Here is a 22838-nt window from a genome sequence, read left to right as displayed (position 1 = left end):
GAACAGGCTGCAGATAGTCCAGCATGACAAGAAATATCACTGAAGTGTTGGAGAGAAGTCACTTACTCTCTCCAGGCAATGAGTCTCTTGTGCAGTGTGCAGCATTTGAAAAACCTAAAACATGTCCAGAACTGTCTCACCATGGAAAAAGTACTTGAGAAAATAAACTCTTGTCACCTACAAATGACTGCTGTTTGAGATCTCTTCTGTTGTCTTTTGTGACTGCTGAGGTTGACATTGTTCATGCTCAGGTGATTCCAATCTGGACTGATTTCAGCCATAAGCTTGCAACTAAGTGCACCTACACAGAAGTTGCATGTGCACTTATTGTGGATGCCAGACCAGCTGATATGTACAAAGTCCTTTACAATGCGGAAATGTAAGGCAATCTCATCAGCTCTACAACAGCAGCATGCCATTCAGACCATGGAGCAGCAGCCATATGCTGTTGCTCAACAAGTGAAATGGGCTCTCCCAAATGAGCGTGGTACCAATGTGATTTGCCTGATTAGTTTTTCACAGCCTGTGCTTTTTTATATTGCATTTTTGGGGAGATGCAGGACTGCTTGTTTCTGATGTGTGTGTGGCTTGTACTGCAAATCAAATGCTTGCTGGTAAGCAATTCAACCATGCTTTTATATCGGCTGACTTTAGCATTTGAGGACCTGAGTGCTCTGAAATGTTGTTCACTTTTTAAATGGTGTGACTAGAGAGGAGTTACTCCTGTATTTCTAGCATTTTGTCTGGCAAATGTTAGCTGACCACTCACAAGGTATGCTGAGTCTGAAGGCATTGAGTCCTCCTTACAACATGTCATTAAAGAGATTGATGATGCTGTAATTCAGCATATGCTGCTTCTACTACTGGAGGAATTTCAGACATAGGGATATGCCTAATCTACTACGTTCAAGTTCTGGGATTGCTTTCTCCAGGTTATGGAGAGTCACTCTGCATAGACCATTTAGAAGCAGTGAGGATGGTTGGAAACTTCATCTACACACATAGTATGTCATACTTCCATACTTCTTTTTTTTTTTTTACTGCTAACAGGCCCAGCTATGCCAGGTGGAAACCCGTCTACATTCTTGATGTGTTAAATCTCGTTCAAGTACACAGTGCCTTTGAACCTGGGGAATTTGCTGTGCACCAGACTCCTCATTCTTTTAATGGAATTTGGAGTGATGTGGGAACAGAAAAGTGTCATCAAAGACTCAAAGGGCAGTAATGGGATTGTAGAACTGACAGGAAGGAAGCCAGCCTTTGTCAGGTGGACCTCACAAGACATGTTCTGAGTGGATATGCAAAAGCTAAGAGAGAAAGAAGTGAAGTAACAAGAAATAGTGAAGAGACAGTCTCCAACAAGTCTTTGCCTCTACACTGAAGAGGGATGAAGAGCATGTTACAGCTCTTACCAATCACATCACCAACAATATGTCAAAGTCATGTAACAATGAATCACATCCAGAGATGCTTATCAACATATCTACTAAGCTGCATGTAACATCAGATGTACAAGAGTCTCTTCTGAAAATAGCAGATGTTGATGAAGAACAAACAGATTTGTGAGAAGTGCTCTTGATTCTGATGGGACGTAGCTTCTTCAGCCCAGTCAAGAAGTCTGGCAACAAAACATAGCAAAGACAACCAAATTTAAGTCTGGTAAGTGATGAACAGTCACAGCAGCCATCAGTCCAGAAGTTTGTTTTTTGCAGAGCCCTTTCCTCATCCAGAAGCAGAGAGATGTTTCAATGGCAACTGTTATTGGTCATCTATTAGGACCTCTGCCTATGTTCCTCTTCCATGCTGATGAATGAGAAGAGCAGACAAAGCTGAATTAAGGCATCAGCTGGAAGCTCAAGCTGAAAGAATGTATGAGCTAAGAGCATGCAACAAAGAAACCACAGTGTACATCACATGCCATGGCAGTCATACAAATGATGGCTGGAGACAAATTCCACAAAATTGATTGATCGGCTGCTGAGTAATTGAGGCAGGTCCTAAAAGGATTGACAAAGCTAATTCTGTAATCTGAGTCTTTGACAGATATGGGAACAGTAACTGTGAACTGCAGGTAAGACAGACAGTGCTAGACAGAGTCTAAAGTTGGATGCAAGAAATACCAGGAGATTCCTGGAAGCCCTGTGCCTCCATGGAAGAAGTTTCTAAATGTGGCATCCAGCAAGCAGTCACTTGTAACATTCCTCTGAATATATTGTTCAAAATGCACCTGTGTGTAGGAGCACACCCAGCAGAAATGCTCCTCCTTGCTGGAGGCTTTTCCAATGGTGAAGCAACAAAGTCCATCACCAGTAGAAATGTTGAAGAAGCCCAGGGCTTGTACATTGCTCAAGAGGAAACAGACACCAGTGTGCTTCTGCATGCTGCTTGTGCCAATATGGCTTTTTTTCTGTTGGTGTGAAAGGAACCATAGTAATTAGGTAGGTCACCTGATACAGATATTTTGGTCCTTGCTGTTCACTACTTTCAGGCACCTGACCTGTCAGTACAACTGACAAGCATTACTTTATACCTGTGCATGCAATTTGTGACCCACTCACTCCTGTCTTGTGCAAGATACTTTCTGCTGTACATGCATTTACAGGGTGTGACTCTGTCTTCCTTATTTGGTATGGGGCAGGGAGGGGGATTTGACAACATTAAACACAAACATAAGGAGCTTTCTGCTTAAGAGATCTTGCTAAACTGGGAATGAATGATGGACAAGGCACAATTTCTGCAGCAAGAAAGTTGGTAGCAGTGCTGTATGACCAGGCCAAGAAAGAAAAGGACACTCAGACTTCAATTGCTTGTGTCTGAATGTAGCTATCAAAAAGGACAAGTCACTGGCCAAACTCCCACCATGTGAGACAGTTTTGAAGATCATGTCAAAAGAGGCATCTTTGCAAACAAAGATTTGGATGTCTTCTCGCCAGATACTGGATCACCATTGCAAAATAGGTAGAAAAATGTGGATGATGAACTACTTCTTCTATCCTTCAAGGGCCCAATGGCACCCGAGCTTCTACAAAACTTATTCGGGTTTGTACCTGTAGAGTGTGCTGCACAATCAACTATGTCACAATCTTCCCTGTACAGAACCATGTTCATGCCAAGGCAATGAAGACTGTGATAACCCTTGTAATCTTGGCAGAGATCATAATGATTAACAAGATGATAATAATGTTGACTAGAAATGTCACCAGTGCTATTATATTTGAATGATACTTGTGCAAATTTAATAAGATTGTTGTTATGCTTTGAGGTCAAAAATCTAATTTGGTCTCTCCAAATTATAAATAGTCATTAAACTAACAAATTAATGCACATATTTCACCATGGTCATTTGAAAGTGTTGATGTTATTTTTTTATCCCTATTTTTATGGTAACAGCACTACTTGACAGCACCACATCATACTTCATCTTAAGGTAGACATAATAAGCTTTCAAATTTATGTATGATGTGCATGTGTAGAGAGGGTACATTACGTCAACCAAATTGGTGGTGTCTGCTGCTCACCTAAGGAAATGAGGGCCTCGACAAGATTTCTAGCTGTGTGTATAGAAAGGAAAAAATCAAATCTTAAAAGTGTTATGGGAGAAATGGCAAGATATGGACATGGCCATGATGGTGAGGCTCAAGAGATAGGAATCAGATTCATGTGCTGGGGAGTCAGGTATAGTGGTATTGTCAGCAATGTTAGAAGATAGAGATGGGGTAGGTATGGGTCTAAAGAGTTCATGTTTGATCCTGTTACTGGTGATCTATCCAAACAGGCTCTAGATAGGCTGAGATGTGGGAAAGGTCAGGAGTGGAAAGGCTAGTCTGTAAGTTGCCACTCTAAAGACAGTAGTTGAATCTGTGTGATCTGATGAGCTCATCTAAGTAAAAGAGGAGGAGGAGGGGCCATAAACCGAACTTTAGGAAAGCAGGAATACAGTAGGATTACCCATTTAAAATACACTGAATCTCCAAAGAAGTAAGAAGAGAACCAGGAGAGGTCAGAGTTGTTGGGGACAAGATGCCATGAAAGGAGAGTATAACTGTATTAAAAGCAGCAGAAAGGTCAAGGAGAAATGGGATGGAATAGTGGCCCTGAGGGTCTGGTGACAGCAGTTTCAGTGAAGCAGAGTGGAAGCCAGATATGGGCTGGGGGTGATCTGTGGTGGAGCTGGAGGAGAGGACCACAAGGCAATGGTTGTAAATGGTGCATCCAATGAGTTTAGCAATGAAGACTAAAGATGGACCCAAGCTTGGAGTGGCCAGAGAGATGAAGGATCAACATTTTTGAGGCTGTAAGGAGACTAGAGTATACTTGTATTGTGGGGGCAAGGAGCCAGAGAAATGATAGGGGTGTGGGGGGGAGCAGTGGACCCCTGGGTGGGTCTAAATGCTTTTCTTAACCCCTTCTACAGTTTTTAGCTGGTGGATGCTGCCTATAGCATGAGTACAGTGACAATCCTTCAACTGCCTTTGTGTTTATTCAAATGAAGAATAATAGGTTTGATGCTCATGCACTCTTCACTGCTCTGGCAGTGTAACTTAGCCTTATAAAGGGTGAAAATTACTTTCAGGCCACTTCATGTTGCCAAAGCTGTGTAGAGTGGCCATAACATAAATGACAATCTGGTCCAGTTTTGTGTGTGTGTTGGGCTTTTTGTTCTTTTGGTTGGGGGTCTGCACATGGTGGAATTCATAAACTGCCCTTTCATGAGATGGTCAGCTATCCAAACAATAATTGGGGAGATTTTTCATATCCAGGTAAATCTCTCTTAACAACTTGCTTTTATAAAGCTTTCCTTCTGCCATTGCAGAATACAGAGCCTAAAAACTCCCCCAATCCTTTCTTCCTAAAAATTTCAAACTGCTCTGAGAGTGAAACTGGGTTCTTCCCTTCATATGCATCAATGCCAGTAATAAAAGTTCTGCATAGTGAATTGTGCCTTCAGTTACATCTGTGCAGCCCCAGTGTTTTTGGCTTTTGCCCTCAGTGTTAAAGTTTAGTAAGCAGTTTTAATGTACGAGAAAGAATGGAATCCAATTCCTTTGCTTGTAGTTGTGTTGGATGTGCATTACCAATCAAATTAAAAAGTTGTCAAAACTTACATTTGCCCATGAGGGGAGCACGTATGCCTCCGAATACACAAAAAGAAAGGGAGTACTTGTGGCACCTTAGAGAGACTAACCAATTTATTCGAGCATAAGCTTTCGTGAGCTACAGCTCACTTCATCGGATGCATCCGATGAAGTGAGCTGTAGCTCACGAAAGCTTATGCTCGAATAAATTGGTTAGTCTCTCTAAGGTGCCACAAGTACTCCCTTTCTTTTTGCAAATACAGACTAACACGGCTGTTACTCTGAAACCCATCCGAATACACAGGAGCAGATTTATTTAGTAAGAAAGTGCCTTTTGTACATGGTAACTTTTCAGAGTAAAAAAACACTTCCAGAACTCTAGAATGTATATAGACAGGTCAGATATCCATATGAATATTGCTAAGCCCGTTGGTTACATTCAGCAGTTAGTGAGCTTGTGGAGTCCCCAACTTGACTTAGTTGGCATGGATATAATCTCACTAAGCTGTTTTTGTTCTTTCCTCTCATACTGAGGGTCATGAGGAGCAGTCGCTCCTTACTAAGTGCTCTTGCTTGTGGAATTTTAAATGTGTTGCTCTTGTCATCTGTTGTGCTAAAGTTATGGGTGAAGCTGCCAGCTCCACTTATTGTAAACAATTTCCAGTATAAAACCCTGCTCTGTTACTTGTAACTTTGCCAAACTACAGCCATTTGGGCTGAAATTTTCCATGCTGGGTTTTTGTCTCAGGCCAAATCTTTTTTTTTTAATGTGTTTTTCTACAAAAACTGTTCAGCCATTTATGAGAGCAAAGAGGAAAATACTGTGTTTTGTCAATGTTAGTCTTACCATGGTTTCACAAAGAAGCTGTAGCACCTCTCAGCCTAGAAGCAGGGTTTTGAAATTTGGCAGGGCAGGGGCTCTAAAGTCAGATGCCTTTTGCTGTTTCCATGAAAATGCACCAGATCTGCCTGAGTTATAAGCCTCTGAATGGCCATGTGCAAATGCTCAGAGACTCGTTAGCATTTGGCAGCTAAATTCTCCAAAGATTTTTGTCTGCACTGAGCATGTTCTAGCCCAGGACTGACCAGGACTTTTCCAGCAGTTGCTCCTCCCAGCTGCTGTGGCACAGAGCAGCAAAACTGAGAACAAAGCCATCTCTCCTGTGCTCTTTGCTCCTTTTGTTGGTACCCAGATAATGTGGAGGAGGAAGCAGCCTGACCAATATAGAAAGGCGAGTACCTGGATGGGACAGAGGCAGGTTAGTGGAGGAGGTGAAAGGGGATAGCGATAAATAGGAGAAGACTGAGCCAGACAGAAAGGGACAAGTTGGGGAGGTTTATGCTATAAGACCGGAGTAGAAGGGTCTGTAACCACTAAGAACACACTCCCTATCCAGGACTTGGAATTGAGCTCTTGATTCCTGAGTCTCTGCTGTCTAGTAAATGCAAAGTGTGTATCTTATCTGTTTCTAGTGGCTGGTCCACAGAGAGGATAATAGTGTACTATTTACTTCATTAATTCAAGTACTAGAGGTTTGTGGATCTGAAAGTTGCAACTCTGCTGCTCACCTACCTGGGATTCTCTGTAGTTCCACATGATGCAATTTCTGTGTTTTTTCTGCTTTGCATTTTTAAAAAGTAGGAATATTCATTAAACCTATGTTAAAAAAACATTGAGGTTTCAAAGTCAAGCATTCTGAAGGCCAAAGGCTTAACATTGCTCGTTCACCCTTAATGTGGCCACCTTGTATGTGTACATTGTGATAGTCTTTAATTATGTGATCGCATTTTTTTTCTTCCCCTCGCAGAATCCCTTCTTCAGGGTATAGGATGAATGACATTCACTGAATGAGTTTGCTCTATGCTGAGCAAAGATATACTTGGGGAAATAGGGAGGGTTTGGTTTTGTTTTTTTAATCCAGACTTAATGAGCTTTTGTTGTTTTGCTAACTTTGTAGGTCAGCCTGTCCAAATCACTCAGAGATACTACAAGCAGACTCGCAGAGTTAGGATGGCTACACAATAAAATAAGAAGATACACAGACCAGAGGAGCTTGGATCGTGCCTTTGGGCTTGTAGGTCAGGTATGTTGGCTCGGTTACAATACTTTGGTTTCAGTCCCTTTAGGAACTGCTGGATCTAGAAATACAATACGGGAATGGTGGGGAGACTCTGGAGAATTCATAACTTGGAGTCCTTCCATATCATTTGACTTACTCCTGTGTGAACTGTCATTGTTGGCGATGAGCCAAAGTCTGGGTGTAGGGTAAAGGAACTCTCAGCTGAATCATAATAGGGTTCATTCTTGCTAGTCCTATGGAGCAGTCTTGCCCTTCTATCCCTAGTTGGGAGTGCCTCTTCCATAGACTTAAATTTAATTTTTTTTAAAGTTTACTTTTATATTTAAAAAAAAAAAAATCCAGGAATGGCATAGTGACATTTCTGAGCTAATTAAAGTGTGCCCAGTTGCATTGTTAGGAGAAAGATTCTGCTTTACTTTTGTAGTTCCCCCCTGAAAAATGTGTAAGGGAACACTTGACTAGCTGATAGATGATGATCATTAATGATAAATAAAATACTGCACTACTGAGGCTAAATGCAAATCATCAGTTATCTGCTGCCATTTCTTTTGAATGCAACATCAAAAGAATGTCAATTTTTGTTTTTATAGGTTCCATCACCATGATTTATAATCTGCAGTAACATCACAGCTGCTGTAAAACCTAAAACCACATTTACCGCTAAGACATTCCCGTTTCCTCTCACTTGCTCCCTCTGTAAAACTGGATATTATCCCTTCTGAGTCGTCAGAAATGTTGTTGTCCCTGCCTCTAGCCATAAGATCCTACCTAATCTGCAAAGAAAGTGAAGTGCTCCTTCCTTCAGTCTAATTTTTCTTGAGGTCAGTAGAGACACTATGGTGCTTTCTACTTTTCTATCGTTTTTATTCTGTCCCCTTCTGACTGTCTTTTTTTCATTCTAAATATATATATTTATATAAATATATATAATACAATATTAAGAATTGTTTTCTAAAGGCTAATACTGACATCCATGTTTTATTTGGCAGTGCGTGTGTGTGGGTGTGTGTGTGTGTGTGAAAAAACTCTCAATTTCTAGGTGAGGTTTCCTACCCTCTTTCCTATAATAGTTTCCTGCTTATGCTTATTTTCACTGTCTCTGGTTTTAGTTTTTCATTTCACAAAACAAGAGACTTTAAATTCCTAAGTAAATTAAATGTTTATATCTCCGACATCAATTGCAAGTTTCAAGGCCTGTGTAGAATGCTGTATAGGCCATCAAGTGTATCTGTATAGCTTTCCATTCATGATTTGTGTCTGAGACTAGCATTTGTGCGACTTCTATGGCACCAGTGTATGAAGATAAAGCTGTATAATTTACTTAAGTTGTCAGTAACTAGGCAAAAGATCATGTTTTATCATTCTTGAACACTTCTTTATTTGACAATTTCAGATGCTGCATGCTCAGCATTAAGAACTTATTATTGCAAATATACTGTGCAGTTGAAAGCCTCTTTAATTTGCTGTCTCAGAAAATCTCATCCTTATTTAGAGCACACAGAAAATTACACATTTATTTTAAACCTAAACCACCTGTATGTGTTCCTGTTAACCTAGCTTTTTGACTGAAATATGAGGGTCAGAAACTAGTCTGTCAGTTACTAGCAATACGTGTTAGATATACTGCACATTGACCTTTTATTTTTCCACCTATGCTACTTAATTGTTGCTGCTTTTCCAGGATTATCAGCAGTGGAATATAATTACCTTACATGTTCACACATTCTCAAAGAAAATATCAAAGTAGGGTTGAGGTGCTAAGCATTTTAAATTCCCTCTCTTAAGCACAAGTTCTACTTTCCCCTTGAAACCCCTTCTTTCTGTGTTGTTAGCCATGTGAGACTTCTAGGATAATATCCAGTTTTCATTGCATACTTTGTATTCCAAACCCTATTTTACCAGGTAATTGCAATTGGCACTGAATGCAAATTTGAACTATTAAAGTTAATTTCTTTTACAATAATCTGATGTCCAGTATGACTGTAAATGCTTTGAGTATTGAAGTTCGAAATGTTTAACATAAGGAACGTGGAGAAGTAACATTTAACTAGTGCCTTTGAATGTTATCTTGCTATAGACCCTACTTTGCCCTTCAGTTTAATAGGCACTGCTTTGGTAGATTACTAAATTGTACTGAAGAAACAAGTGAGAAGAAATGGAAAGTAGGGTTATATGTCGTGGAGTTTTTATTCTTCAGCAATCTGTACATAACTCTTGACCCCTCTCTGGATTAGCATAAATTTATTGTCACGCATTTCTCTTTCTCATAAAATCAAATTGAAGAGAGGAACACTTTCACTTACTTTAGACATTTGATCCTATCCTTTAGACTGGTCACATTTTTCTTAATCTGGAAAGGAGATGATTCTTTTGATAAGGGACTTAAATTTATGGAAGGAAAATTGGGATTTCTCTTCCTTCTGTCAGTAGTAATTATTCAGTGGGATACGCCTAAGGTAGCAAATAGTTAGTTTACTTTTACAGAGTACTGTTAGCTCCAGTTTTTTACTTTGGATTTGCTTAACTTGGTTTTAGGCTGAAGGGGGTAGGGAGTAGAAAAATTTCACTCAGCTGCATATGATGTAGCAGACTTCTTTATGTAAATTTACTAACCTGGACTGTTTCCAGTCAAATCTGTGAAGGCATATATCAAAATTGCTGATTTACTTTGATTAGCCAAGTAGTTTAGATATTTCATAAAGTGTTAGTCATTTGTTACTTGATATAGATTAAAAAGCAACACACACTTCTGTCACAGTTCAAGAATGGTAATCAATTTTTGAAAATTAAATTAGTCTTTTTAGCCTACTGTGCCAGGTTAACAGAATTAATAAATAGTGATAACGGAGAATATTTCATATCCTCTCCTAGATCTATTTCTACCCAAATAATAATAAAAAAATGTCTGGCAGAATGTTTTCAACTGCTGTTAGAAAAATATTTAATCAAAACTGTAGTTCAGTTATTTTTTGGTTATACTCTAGCAATATAGGCCTTCTTGGAAGAAGATGACAAAATGGTCTGTGATGCTTTTGCTTCTGATGGAGTGTTGTATTTGCAACTGCTCAAAGCTCATTTAAGTCAATGAAAGTCTTTCTGTTGCAGTGGTTTTCAAAATTTTTAGGCCCTTTCCAAATAATGTAGTCTACTGTGTACCCCCATCTGAGAGAGGGACATAATGTATCTTTGATTAGATTGCCAAATCTTACTAAATAAAATGCATTGTCTGCCATTATAGGATTTTTCTTGCGTTCCCCAATGAGAGCTCGCGTACCCCACTTTGAAAACCATTATTCTATTGATTTCTTTGAGCTTTGGGTCAGGCCTTTGTAAATTTGACCACATCATCATGAAGTGCACCTTTCAGACTATTTAAACTTTTCATTATTCTTGGTCTTCCTTTCTTCAGTGTCAGGTGAAGAGTGGCGAGTTGTTATCGCGTGTTCCAATGCCAAAATGTACAATACTAATTTAAATAAGCAACACCTAAAGAGGGAATATTAATTCTTTTCAAAGCATGATAGAAGAATGTACTGGCTTGCCCATGATGTATACAGACCTCTTCTTTATATTAGATACTAGTCTTTAACTGTCTGTTTTTATTATTTAACATTTATATTGCGGTCATGCCTAGAGGTCTCAATCAAGTTGAGATCCTTTTGTGCTAGACACTGTACAAACACTGCAAATGCCATTCTTGCTCCCAAGAAGTCTGTAGTCTTCATAGAACTGATATGAACAATGCTATTGTACTACTCCTATTTTTTTAACCATTTGAGAACCCAATTACTTAGGGTATTGATGTCAGAATTTAGACTGTCAGTAGAATTAAGTTGGCAGCCAGCAGAAATTTTCTTGTTCCCTGACTGACAAGGTATATACCTGTTAGCTGCATGCTGAAGAGACAGGCAGCAGTTGGTGCATTCATATAATCTTTCCGGATGGTACCTAATTTGACTTTCTTAAAGACACTTTAGTTAGGTTTGTGGTTTTTAAAAAAGACGCAATCTTAATATCAGTGTTTTAAAATGCTAGATAAAAGTGAAAATGGAAATAGCATTTATTTGATTTTTTTTTCCCCCCCTCAGAGTTTTTGTGCTGCCTTACACCAGGAACTCAAAGAATACTACAGGCTTCTCTCTGTTTTACACTCCCAGGTAAATTAATACTTCTGATTGGTTAATGAGTTCACCCTTTGGTGTTTACAAATCACTTCTAGAAGATTGTGACTTTTGGTTAGACAGTTTTTATTTAGCTAATTGATACAATATGAGCATTGTAAAAGCAGGAATCTGGCTGGTGAAGGGTCTAACTATGTGGGCGTCCGGCAACTATGAAGTAAGACACCAGGTGTGTCACTCTGAAGCCTGGAATGTCTATAGCGATTGTATGAAGTAATGGAAACGGCTACAAGCATGGTTGAGGACTCGTATGTTCAGAATATCATCAGGTTGAATCATCACTCAGTTTTGCAGTTTACCATCCAATTTTTAAATTCTCAGCCATTTTGGTTTCATGAATTAAATCTGTGCACGTTTCTTCTTTTAGTGCTTGTATATGTCCATTACAGTGTAGGTCTGTGCATGCCTCTTCGCACTGGTGCAAGAGAGTTTTCCTTAGTGGTACCTGTAGAGGTGGCCCTGCCCATTGCCAAGCTCCATGTGTTGGAAAGTGAGGGTAGAAAGGGTGGAGTCACCCCACCCTCAGTTCTTTCTCACAAAAAAGTTTGTGGTCAGAGTGTCAGTGTTCCTAGTGGTACTCTTTTAAGCAAAAAAAAAATATATATATATTTAATTTCTAACTTTCATTAATCCATTTGTTCATATTTTATTTGGATTATTTTAGTTTTCAGGCTAACGTTTGCTTAGCAGGGCCTCTGGGCCCCACCCAGTACTGGGATGACCCTATACCAAAGCCCTGAGGATCAAGCCTTGCATGGGCTGCAGAAAACCTATGCCCATCAGTTTCCCAATTTGTGCTATCTGAAGTGCTTGGAGGAGGGTCATTTACCATGCTTTTAAGACCAAAACAAAAACTGAGGGAGGGGCGTCTCCACTGCATCCTGGTGAAGGCAGGCCTGAGACTGGCTTTGGAACGCCCTTGGTCGTTGAAGGGAAGCTGTTCAGTAACCCTTCTCAAAGTGCTTCCCCAGCATTACCACCAGAGCAGAGCCCCATCACCAGGTCCATTATCTTTGAAGTCTAGGGCTTCTGAACAGTCTTGACCAGTGTTTTCCCCAGGAATTGAAATTAAAGGGGGTGTTTGAATTTACCAGGGGGGTTGGAAAATGACTAAATTGACAACACTGCCTAGTTGACCACTAGGGGGAGATGGGGTGTTCAGGCGGCTGTAGGGAAATCCCTGGTCCTGACCTCCAAAACATAAGAATAATTCAGTACTGGTTCTTCGAAGTCCAGAGCTGGGGATTCCTCCACAGAACTTCGGCCTGTACTGATAATCGAGTGCTCCCCTTGGTTTGCCATTCCCTGGTACCAACTCATCCAGACAGACCTGAGTCATTGACTCTGGTGCCCTCTCAGGGACTGTTGAGACTGGCAACTTCATTGACGATGATAAAGTAATCCTTCATTTTTGCAGGTCAACAGCCTATATTGTTTTAACTACTCTGCGGGCTAATGCCGCGGCCAGAGACTTACTGTGCATGTCAGTACTGCCTCTTCCCTTGTTTCAAGGACCCACCTGTGGGATCGGTACAGCAATTGAGATCATCGGCGCTGGAGCACTCCAGTTGTGCATTGCCTTCCTTGGTACCTATCCCTGCCTCATCTTTGGGGTCGGTAACAACTCCTCCACGATTCACATTGCCAGTGGCTAGGAAGCCTTCCATGTTACTTCCACTATCGTGCCCTGGATGTACATCTTGGTCACAGTTACAGAGGACAAATCTTGGTACCACCGGACACTAGCCCTTGGACTGCTGGCTCTTGGGTGTTCTGGTACCGAGAGTCTAAGAGCTTCCTCCTGCCCTTGTTCCCATGCTTGTTGGTGGAGTTCTGAGATGACTTCTAGAGACTGGGAAGCTTGAGCCAGGAGTGCCTGTTATCATACTAGCCCCCTCAGTGGTCCTATTGGATGCCATAGGGGATGCCTCTAGCATCTAGATTTACTTCACCGATCCCTCACTCTCTAGTAAATCTATGGGGGGACCCTTCTCCTACCAGTACTGACAAATTAGTCAGGGTCAGTACCAATCCACCAGTGGAAGCTGCAGCCCTCGTTTTTTCTCATCTATCCTGGAGCCACAATCTCTCTCTTGATACCACAGAAGCAGCCTAGAGAATGTTCTCCCTTAGTACCTCCACGGCCATTGTCATCATTGCCCGATGAAGCCTTGGTATTGGTACTGTATGTCTCTGAGGTGCATCAGGAGCCCCGCAGAAGGATGTCAACTTCTTCTCTGAGTGATTGCACATGTCCATTGCATTGTAGGTATGTTCATGCCTCGTGCACAGATGTTGAAGATTTTTCCCTCAGCAGTACCTGTTAGGGCCATGTGAGCACCCTCTGCTGCCTAGGACCACTGCACGCAGTATAACAGGTGGAGCTGCCCTTGACCCCTTTTTAGTTCCTTTCTGCTGCCCAGGACTGTTGTTAGAGCTGCTATCCTTGCATTTGCAAGTTCTGCTCTCTTTAGTGTAAATAGTACCTGTTGTGTTAGTTTTAGTTTAGAGTGGTTTAGTTTAGTTTAGTTTTAATTTAGATACAAGAGTAAATTTAGATTATTATGTAGTAGCATGGATTCACCAGTTCCCATTTAGGTACCAGTACCAGACTCATGCCTTGTTCTCCTGGCTTCAAGTCCTGTCATTCATGTAACAAGTGTATGCCAATGAGTGACCTCACCCCAGTTGCCTTAAGTGTCTGGGACAGGTACGTGTGAGTGACCAATGTCAGATTGGTAGGGGGGTTCAAACCCTGCTCAAAGAAAGACAGGGCAACCTGACTCAAGTATTTGCTCATGGAGTATGCTTTGCCCAGCATCAGAGCCTTCTGCACAGAGCACATACCAAGCATGTCCTCGTCTCTTAGGGGTGCTCCCTCTGCTCTGACTGAGTTGAGAGGCAGATCTTCATTGCCTGTACTGAAGAAGAGGCAAGTTTAACACTTGGTACTGAGATCTTAAATCTTCCGTGAAAGCACTGAGTGGAGACAAGGACACAGAAGTGTGCTTAGAGAGGCACTCCCAGAAACAATCCTTAAGCCAATACTCCTGAGGGAATTCTGGCACAATATTTTAAAATTCTGCAAAATTCTGCAAATTTTATTTGTCAATAAATAAATGTGGAGGCTCCAGCATGGCAGTGGGGAGCACAGGCCACTGGTTGCATGGAGGTGGGAAATCACCCTGCACCTGCCTTCCCCCTTCACCCCCCCGATACAAGGAATTTGGTGGTGAGGCTGTACCCGACCCTGACACAGCGCAAGGATCAGACCTGCCCCAGAAATACCCTCTGTGCCAGGTGCACCAGGTGTGGACAGAGAGGCTCACCCCAGCAGGATCCAAGTGTAGAGGGGCTTGTTATGGGGTAAGAGGGTTTAATGTGGGGCAGTCTGGGTGTGGGCGGCTCAGTTGGGGGATCTGGATGCACAGGGGCTCGTTGCGGGATTGCAGGGGCAATGGGACTTGGCCAGCGGGTCCAAGTGATGGTGGTTGGAGCTCAAGTAGGGTAGGGGTTCGATGGGCCTGCTAATGGGGGAGCCCCAGCTGCTGCTGAGGGGTTGCCCTATGCTGGAATCCTGCTTCCCCTGCTGTCCCTGATTCCCTTATCCCCTTCTCTTCCCCATCCCCTCCCCATTCCTTCCCCACTGGCTCTTTCCACCACCCTGCCTCACTGTGGGGACTCACTGTTGTACAGAAAACAGGATGGCTCCTAGCATACGGAAGGGGAGCATGAACAACACTAAGACCCAGAAGGCAGTGTCCAGCTGCAAAGTCAGCAGAGCCGGGCGGCAGTCTCTTTTAGCTGGGCAGCTCTGCGCTTGCAGAAATGGGGGGGGGAGGGGTGGCATGTGACCTGTGTGCCATACTCTTGTGCCACACCTCCTCTTCTTTGTTGCCTGATGAGGTGGTGATAAGAGTCTGCTTATCCCCCACCTGATGATTTCAGAGCTCATCACGACTTGGTGAGGAGAGTGGCTGCAGCTCTGGGCATCCAACCGGAAGAGGTACGGGAAAAGTCTTACCGGTTGATGGACGTTTTCATCTTGGCGGGACCATCTAGGGTAGCTCTTCTTAATAATGAGGCTATCCAGGAGCCTGTCAAGGTATTATGTCAGACCCAGTCTTCCCCTATCTCCCACTGCAAAAAGGATGGAGAGAAGATATGTCCCTTTACAGGGATTTGAAAACTTTTATAATCCTCCTTCTCTTGGCTTCCTGGTAGTCTCTGGTGCTAATGAAAAAGAGAGGCAGGGACACTAGGCCTCAACATCCAAAAGGAAAGAAGCAAGATCATCCGGCTCAATGGGTAATGATCAATGGCTCCATGTCTAGTTGGCAGCTGGTATCAAGTGGAGTGCCCCAAGCATCGGTCCTGGGGCCGGTTTTGTTCAATATCTTCATTAATGATCTGGAGGATGGCGTGGATTACACCCTCGGCAAGTTTGCAGATGGCACTAACCTTGGCGGAGTGGTAGATATTTTGGAGTGTAGGGATAGGATACAGAGGGACCTAGACAAATTAGAGGTTTGTGCCAAAAGAAATCTGATGAGGTTCAACAAGGACAAGTGCAGACTCCTGCACTTAGGATGGAAGAATCCCATGCGCTGTTGCAGACTAGGGACAGAGTGGCTAGGCAGCAGTTCTGCAGAAAAGGACCTAGGGGTTACAGTGGATGAGAAGCTGGATATGAGTCAAGAGTGTGCCCTTGTTGCCAAGAAGGCTAATGGCATTTTGGGCTGTATAAGCAGGAGCATTGCCAGCTGATTGAGGGATGTGATCATTCCCCTCTAGTCGGCATTGGTGAAGCCTCATCCAGAGTAGTGTGTCCAGTTTTGGGCCCCACACTACAAGAAGCATTTGGAAAAAATGGAAAGAGTTCAGCGGAGGACAACAAAAATGATTAGGGGGCTGGAGCACATGTTTTATGAGGAGAGGTTGAGGGAACTGGCATTATTTAGTCTTCGGAAGAGAAGAATGAGGGGGGATTTGATAGCTGCTTTCAACTACCTGAAAGGGGGTTCCAAAGGGGATGGACCTAGACTGTTCTCAGTGGTAGCAGCTGACAGAACAAGGAGTAATGGTTTCAAGTTGCAGTGGGGGAGGTTTAGATTGGATATTAGGAAATCCTTTTTCACTGGGAGGGTGGTGAAGCACTGGAATGGGTTACCTAGGGAGGTGGTAGAACCTCTTTCCTTAGAGGTTTTTAAGGTCAGGCTTGACAAAGCCCTGGCTGGGAAGATTTAGTTGGGGATTGGCCCTGCTTTGAGCAGGGGGTTGGACTAGATGACCTCCTGAGGTCCCTTCCAACCCTGATATTCTATGAAAGAAGCTGTACCTATTCAGAAGAAAGCTTTATTCCACTGGAGGTTTATAGCTTAGAATAGCAAACCAGCAGTCTCTCCTAGGTCAGTACAATTTTAGTCGGTGGGTCAATATCCGGAAATTTAAGGACAGATTTCTGGATGAGGTAAAACAGGAGTTCACTGCTGTGGTGGTGAAGAGAAAGTTATTTGCTGGAATGGCCTTGCAGGCAAGTCTAGCTGTGACGGCCTTTGCATTTTGAGCTATGGCTTTCATCATCACTATGGAGTACTCATCTTGCTGGCAGTTGCCTGGTCTTCCCCCCAGAGGTTCAACAAGCTATCCAAGATCTCTCATTTGAAGGCCCCTCACTCTTTTCTGAAAAGACTTACAAGAGACTATGTAGTCTTAAGGATTCAAGGGTGACCCTTTAGTCTCTGGTGATTTATACCAGCAACAAAAAGAGAGCAGTTCCACCCTCAGCAGTCCCAGTGATCTTTGCCTTTCATCCCTCTGGATCTGTCCAGAAATAATGGCAAAAGTTACAAGAGGCATCTTTCTCTTCCTTCCTCTTCTGCAGCTGCCAGTTCATCTAGGCAACTGGGTCCTCTTAACAAACATTTTGACCCATGGGTCAAAAGCAGTCTGTCATTCCTCGGCGTACCATCATTCCTCAGCGTACCATCTTTCTCCACCCCAATATTTGCCAACCATCAGTCCCACTTCCTGACTGCTTGGGCCCGCATCACCAGAGATCAGTGGGTCCTAAGCATGGTGGTACTGGGATACACCTTTCAATTTGTTTCTCTCCCTCCTTCCTATCCCCTTTCTCTGTCCCTCTTTAGGGACCACTCTCACAAGAATGTGTTGCTTCAGGAGGTCCAATTTCTCATTCTCCTCCTGTGGGGGCCATACAGGAAGTTCCCTTGTTGTTTAGGGGATGGGATTTTATTCCCAATACTTCCTAATCCCGAAAGCAAAGGGGGCAGGTTGGGGGTCTCAGGTCTATTTTAGAGCTAAAATAGCTAAACAAATTCCTAAAGAAAATAAAATTCTGGGTGGTCACTCTAGCTTCTATTATCCCTTCCCTAGATTCTTCCAGTGACTGGTATGCAGCTTTCGACTTAACAGATGCACATTTTCACATGGCTATTCACCAGAGCCGCTGAAAATTCCTCAGGTTCGTGATCAATAAATCCCACTACCAATTCACAGTGCTGCCCTTTGGTCTGTCAGTAGTTCCTCATGTTCATAAAGTGCATGGCTGTGGTAGCAGCATTCCTGCGAAAGTCAGCCATACACATATTCCCTTACATAGATGACTGGCTAGTAAGAGGCCAGTCCAGGTCTCAGGTACTGCCCTGGCTACTATACAGTCCAAACATCATGTGCAGGTCGTTGTCCACCAGATCCTGAGTCTCCAACATTCTGGGCCTAAAATTGAACAAACAGCTCAGACAGGAATACTATCCAGCAGCCTGACCAATCCAAGAGGAGGCAAAGATCACGAAGAGAGAAGCCCTTGCCTTTCTCTTCATCTCAGCAATCAAAGGCCTCCAAGCTGTCATTTTGAATTTTTAGGTTGAGGACTGTGTACTATCCAGTCTGGATCTCACTGGTCCTTCCCCAGCTTTCTGGGACAGGTTGTCCCATTTTCTCTGTGCTTGGTAATTCATTGTCTCAAAGAACTGGGTGCTCAGCATAATGGAATCTGGATGGAAATTCCCTCCTTCCTCTCCCACCTATTACCCAGTCCCTCTTCAGGGATCCCTTTCACTAGTCTGTGCTAAGACAAGAAGTACAGGCTCTGTATTCTTTGGAACCATAGAGGGCATGCTCTTGTGTCATCAGGGCAGGGAATTTTATTCCCATTACCTTCTGATACCCAAAGACAGAGGTGGTCTCAGACCATGTTAGACATTTAGAACCTCAGCTAATACGTCAAAAAGATGAAGTTTTGTATGGTGTCCTTAGCTACAATCATCCCTTCCCTCGATCCAGAAGAATATTATACTGCCTTGAACTTGCAGGACACGCATTTCTAAGAGGCGATCCATCCTGGCCACAGGAGGTTCCTCATGGCCAGTGTAGGAGACTACCATTACAAATTAACCATCTTACCCTTCGGTCTGTTGTCAGCTCTGAGAGTATTTACCAAATGCATGTGATAGCGGCAGCTTGCCCACCCAAAAGAGACAGATCTATGTCCTTATCTGGATGAGTGATGGCTGACAGAAATCTCATTCATTGAGGTGTGTTGGGCTTAGAATCATAGGACTGGACGGGACCTCGAGAGGTCATCTAGGCCAGTCCCCTGGATGTATGCTGCTTAAACATTTACACAGTTACCAGGTACACTGTCCATATGCCCTCTGGGCTGATAGCGTCAATCCCTGAAAACCAGAGACAGGCAACAAAAAATCTTGCTGCAGGTGGCCGTGTTATGACCCACTGTGCCTCCCTGGGACCTGTGACTCCTCCAATTCTTGCTCCAGAGTCTTGGCCATATAAGTCAGTTTGCATAGATTATCCATGGCTTCGTTCCTTGAGCCCTTTTCCAGAATAACAAGGATAAATAGAGAATTTAACCTGTGAAACTCAGGGTGGTCTTAGTGTTTGTGTGGTGGGGAGGGGGAACAGAGGGAATGATGAACCTCAGTGAGGCTGAAACAACAATGGCAATGGCTTCCTCCCATGGTCTTTTTGAGGCCCCAGTCACCTACCAGCTAAGTAAAGAAAAAATCAATTTACATTGGCTTCTGGTACCAGAGACCCTTCTAGATTGCATCAGGTCACAGATATTCACTGTATAACAGGCCTCCACATTCATCTTGTCCTAGTTAATCTTCTGTATTGTCTGTGTCCGGACAACAGGTTTGACACTGCAGTTAGGAGACCTGTTCCAATAGCCTTTCATCCTCTCTTCTGACACCACCTCTTCCCTGTCTCTTTGGAGAAGGGTTTGTGAGGTTCTATGACGCCTGGTGTAAAGAAATTGCCTCAGATTGCTGGGTACCCAGAAGCCTTAATTCAAAGTTACTCCATATACAGATCCTCATCAGACTGCCTCCCAACCCTTGTTACCCATCCCTCTTCAGGAATACACTCATAAGAATGGCTATACTGGGTCAGACCAAAGGTCCATCTAGTCCAGTAGCCTGTCTTTTGACAGTGTCCAATGCCAGGTGCCCCAGAGAGAATGAACAGAACAGGTAATCATCAAGTGATCCATCCTTTGTGGCCCATTCCCAGCTTCTGGTAAACGGAGGCTAGGGAAACCATCCCTGCCCATCCTGGCTAATAGCCATTGATGGACCTATTCTCTATGAACTTACCTAGTTCTTTTTAGAACCCTGTTATAGTCTTGGCCATCACAACATCCTCTGGCAAGGAGTTCCACGGGTTGACTGTGCATTGTGTGAAAAAATACTTCCTTTTGTTTGTTTTAAACCTGCTGCCTATTAACTCACGCAAGTTACTCTCTTCTGACTTATACTTCTAATCTCCATGAAGGTTGATGGCCTCCACCCAATCTTAGATGTAAGAAGTCTAAACAAATACATCAGAACTTCAGAATTCAGGACGATCACCATAGGGAATGGATGATTGATCTCCATACCAACGAGGCTATGTGACTCTTGACTTGAAAGATGTCTACTTTCACGTTGGTACAGAGCAGTTGCACAAGAATACCTGAGCTTTTGCTGAAGAGAAAAACCGTCCCCTCCAAGAAGTCAGTAGTGCTGTGTATTTTTTTTCCGAAGTCTCTGGTCATAATGACAGCCCACCTAAGAAAGAGTACATGTTTTTCCATATTTTAAAGGACTGGGTTCTCAAGGCCAGATCACAGCGGGGGCTCTTCTGTTCTCTTGATCTAACATATCATTTTGGACTCAAAATCAACTGGCAAAATTTGAAACTGTTCACTTGTCAGGAACTCTCCTTTTGTAGGAGCAGTATATTTTGAACATAAACAACTTCTGCAGCCCTAGTCATGACAGAAACCTCCAAACTAGGATGGTCAGTCTGCTTCCAAGATTTACACACATGGATTCTGCAGTCAGGCCAGGGCCTAGTCCTAAGTGCTGTCATTTTGAAGCCTTTTTCTTTCTTTCTTTGTTTTTTAGTTCAGACAGCCAAATCCTGAACTGCTGTTTCGTTGATTGATTAGAGACTACTGCCAACCTTACAGCACAGGTTACCCTGCTGCAAGCAAGCAGCCAAACCTGGCGGACGAAGGCGGAGAGCACCTGCAATATCACATGTGACCCTCAAGGGGGCACTGCAGAGCAGCCCTACCTCCCACACAGAACTAGTGATCTCTCTCTCTCTCTCTCTCTCTCTCTCCCCCACCATCCATCTCCACCCTCTGACAAACAGGGGCTTGGGACACCATTCCTTACCCATCCTGGCTAATAGCCATTCATGGACTTAACCTCCATGAATGTATCCAGTTCTCTTTTAAACCCTGTTATAGTCCTAGCCTTCACAACCTCCTCAGGCAAGTCCTCAGGTTGACTGTGTGCTGTGTGAAGAACAACTTCCTTTTATTTGTTTTAAACCTGCTGCCCATTAATTTCATTTGGTGGCCCCTAGTTCTTATGTTATGGGAACAAATGAATTCACTTTCGCCACACCACTCATGATTTTGTATACCTCTATCATACCCCGCCTTAGTCTCCTCTTTTCCAAGCTGAAAAGTCCTAGCCTCTTTAATCTCTCCTCATATGGGACCCATTCCAAACCCCTGATCATTTTAGTTGCCCTTTTCTGAACCTTTTCCGATGCCAGTATATCTTTTTTGAGATGAGGAGACCACATCTATGCGCAGTATTCAAGATGTGGGCATACCATGGATTTATATAAGGGCAATAAGATATTCTCTGTCTTACTCTCTATCCCTTTTTTAATGATTCTTAACATCCCGTTTGCTATTTTGACTGCCACTGCACACTGCATGGATGTCTTCAGAGAGCTATCCACGATGACTCCAAGATCTTTCTCCTGATTAGTTGTAGCTAAATTAGCCCCCATCATATTGTATGTATAATTGGGATTATTTTTTCTATGTGCATTACTTTACATTTATCCACATTAAATTTCATTTGCCGTTTTGTTGCCCAATCCCTTAGTTTTGTGAGATCTTATTGAGGTTCTTCACAGTCTGCTTTGATCTTAACTATCTTGAGCAGTTTAGTATCATCTGCAGACTTTGCCACCTTGTTGTTTATCCCTTTCACCAGATCATTTATGAATAGGTTGAATGGGATTGGTCCTAGGACTGACCCTTGGGGAACACCACTAGTTACCCCTCTCCATTCTGAAAATTTACCATTTATTCCTACCCTTTGTTCCCTGTCTTTTAACCAGTTCTCAATCCATGAAAGGATCTTCCCTCTTATCCCATGACAACTTAATTTACATAAGAGCCTTTGGTGACGGACCTTGTCAAAGGCTTTCTGGAAATCTAAGTACACTATGTCCACTGGATCCCCCTTGTCCACATGTTTGTTGACCCCCCCCCCCCCCCCGAAGAACTCTAATAGATTAGAAGACATGATCTCCCTTTACAGCAAACCATGTTGACTTTTGCCCAACAATTTATGTTCTTCTATGTGTCTGACAATTTTATTCTTCACTATTGTTTCAACTAATTTGCCCGGTACTAATGTTAGACTTACTGGTCTGTAATTGCCAGGATCACCTCTAGAGTCCTTAAATATTGGCATTAGATTAGCTATCTTCCAGTCATTGGGTACTGTAGCTGATTTAAAGGACAGGTTATAAACTATAGTTAATAGTTCTGCAATTTCACATTTGAGTTCTTTCAGAACTCTTGGGTGAATGCCATCTGGTCCCGGTGACTTGTTACTGTTAAGTTTCTCAGTTAATTCCAAAACCTCCTCTAGTGTCACTTCAGTCTGTGACAATTCCTCAGATTTGTCATTTACAAAAGACGGCTCAGGTTTGGGAATCTCCCTAACATCCTCAGCTGTGGAGACTGAAGCAAAGAATTCATTTTGTTTCTCCGCCATGACTTGTCTTTAAGTGCTGCTTTTGTATCTCGATCGTCCAGGGGCCCCACTGGTTTTTTAGCAGGCTTCCTGCTTCTGATGTACTTAAAAACATTTTATTACCTTTTGAGTTTTTGGCTAGCTGTTCTTCAAACTCCTTTTTCGCTTTTCTTATTACATGTT

General features: G+C 42.8%; 1 protein-coding gene across 1 annotated transcript in view; it reads left to right on the top strand.

Moving 5' to 3' along the window:
* The window catches only part of TUBGCP3 (tubulin gamma complex component 3), a 120219-nt gene that overhangs the window by 37688 nt on the left and 59693 nt on the right, over positions 1-22838 (top strand). Inside the window, exons 8-9 of the mRNA XM_074963840.1 lie at positions 7034-7159; positions 11245-11313. Coding sequence (XP_074819941.1) covers positions 7034-7159; positions 11245-11313 — 195 coding nt within the window. The remainder of the gene's footprint in view (positions 1-7033; positions 7160-11244; positions 11314-22838) is intronic.

The sequence above is a fragment of the Natator depressus genome, chromosome 1, assembly GCF_965152275.1.
Source record: "Natator depressus isolate rNatDep1 chromosome 1, rNatDep2.hap1, whole genome shotgun sequence".
NCBI lineage: Eukaryota > Metazoa > Chordata > Testudines > Cheloniidae > Natator > Natator depressus.
This window is presented reverse-complemented; position numbering and strand designations above follow the sequence as displayed.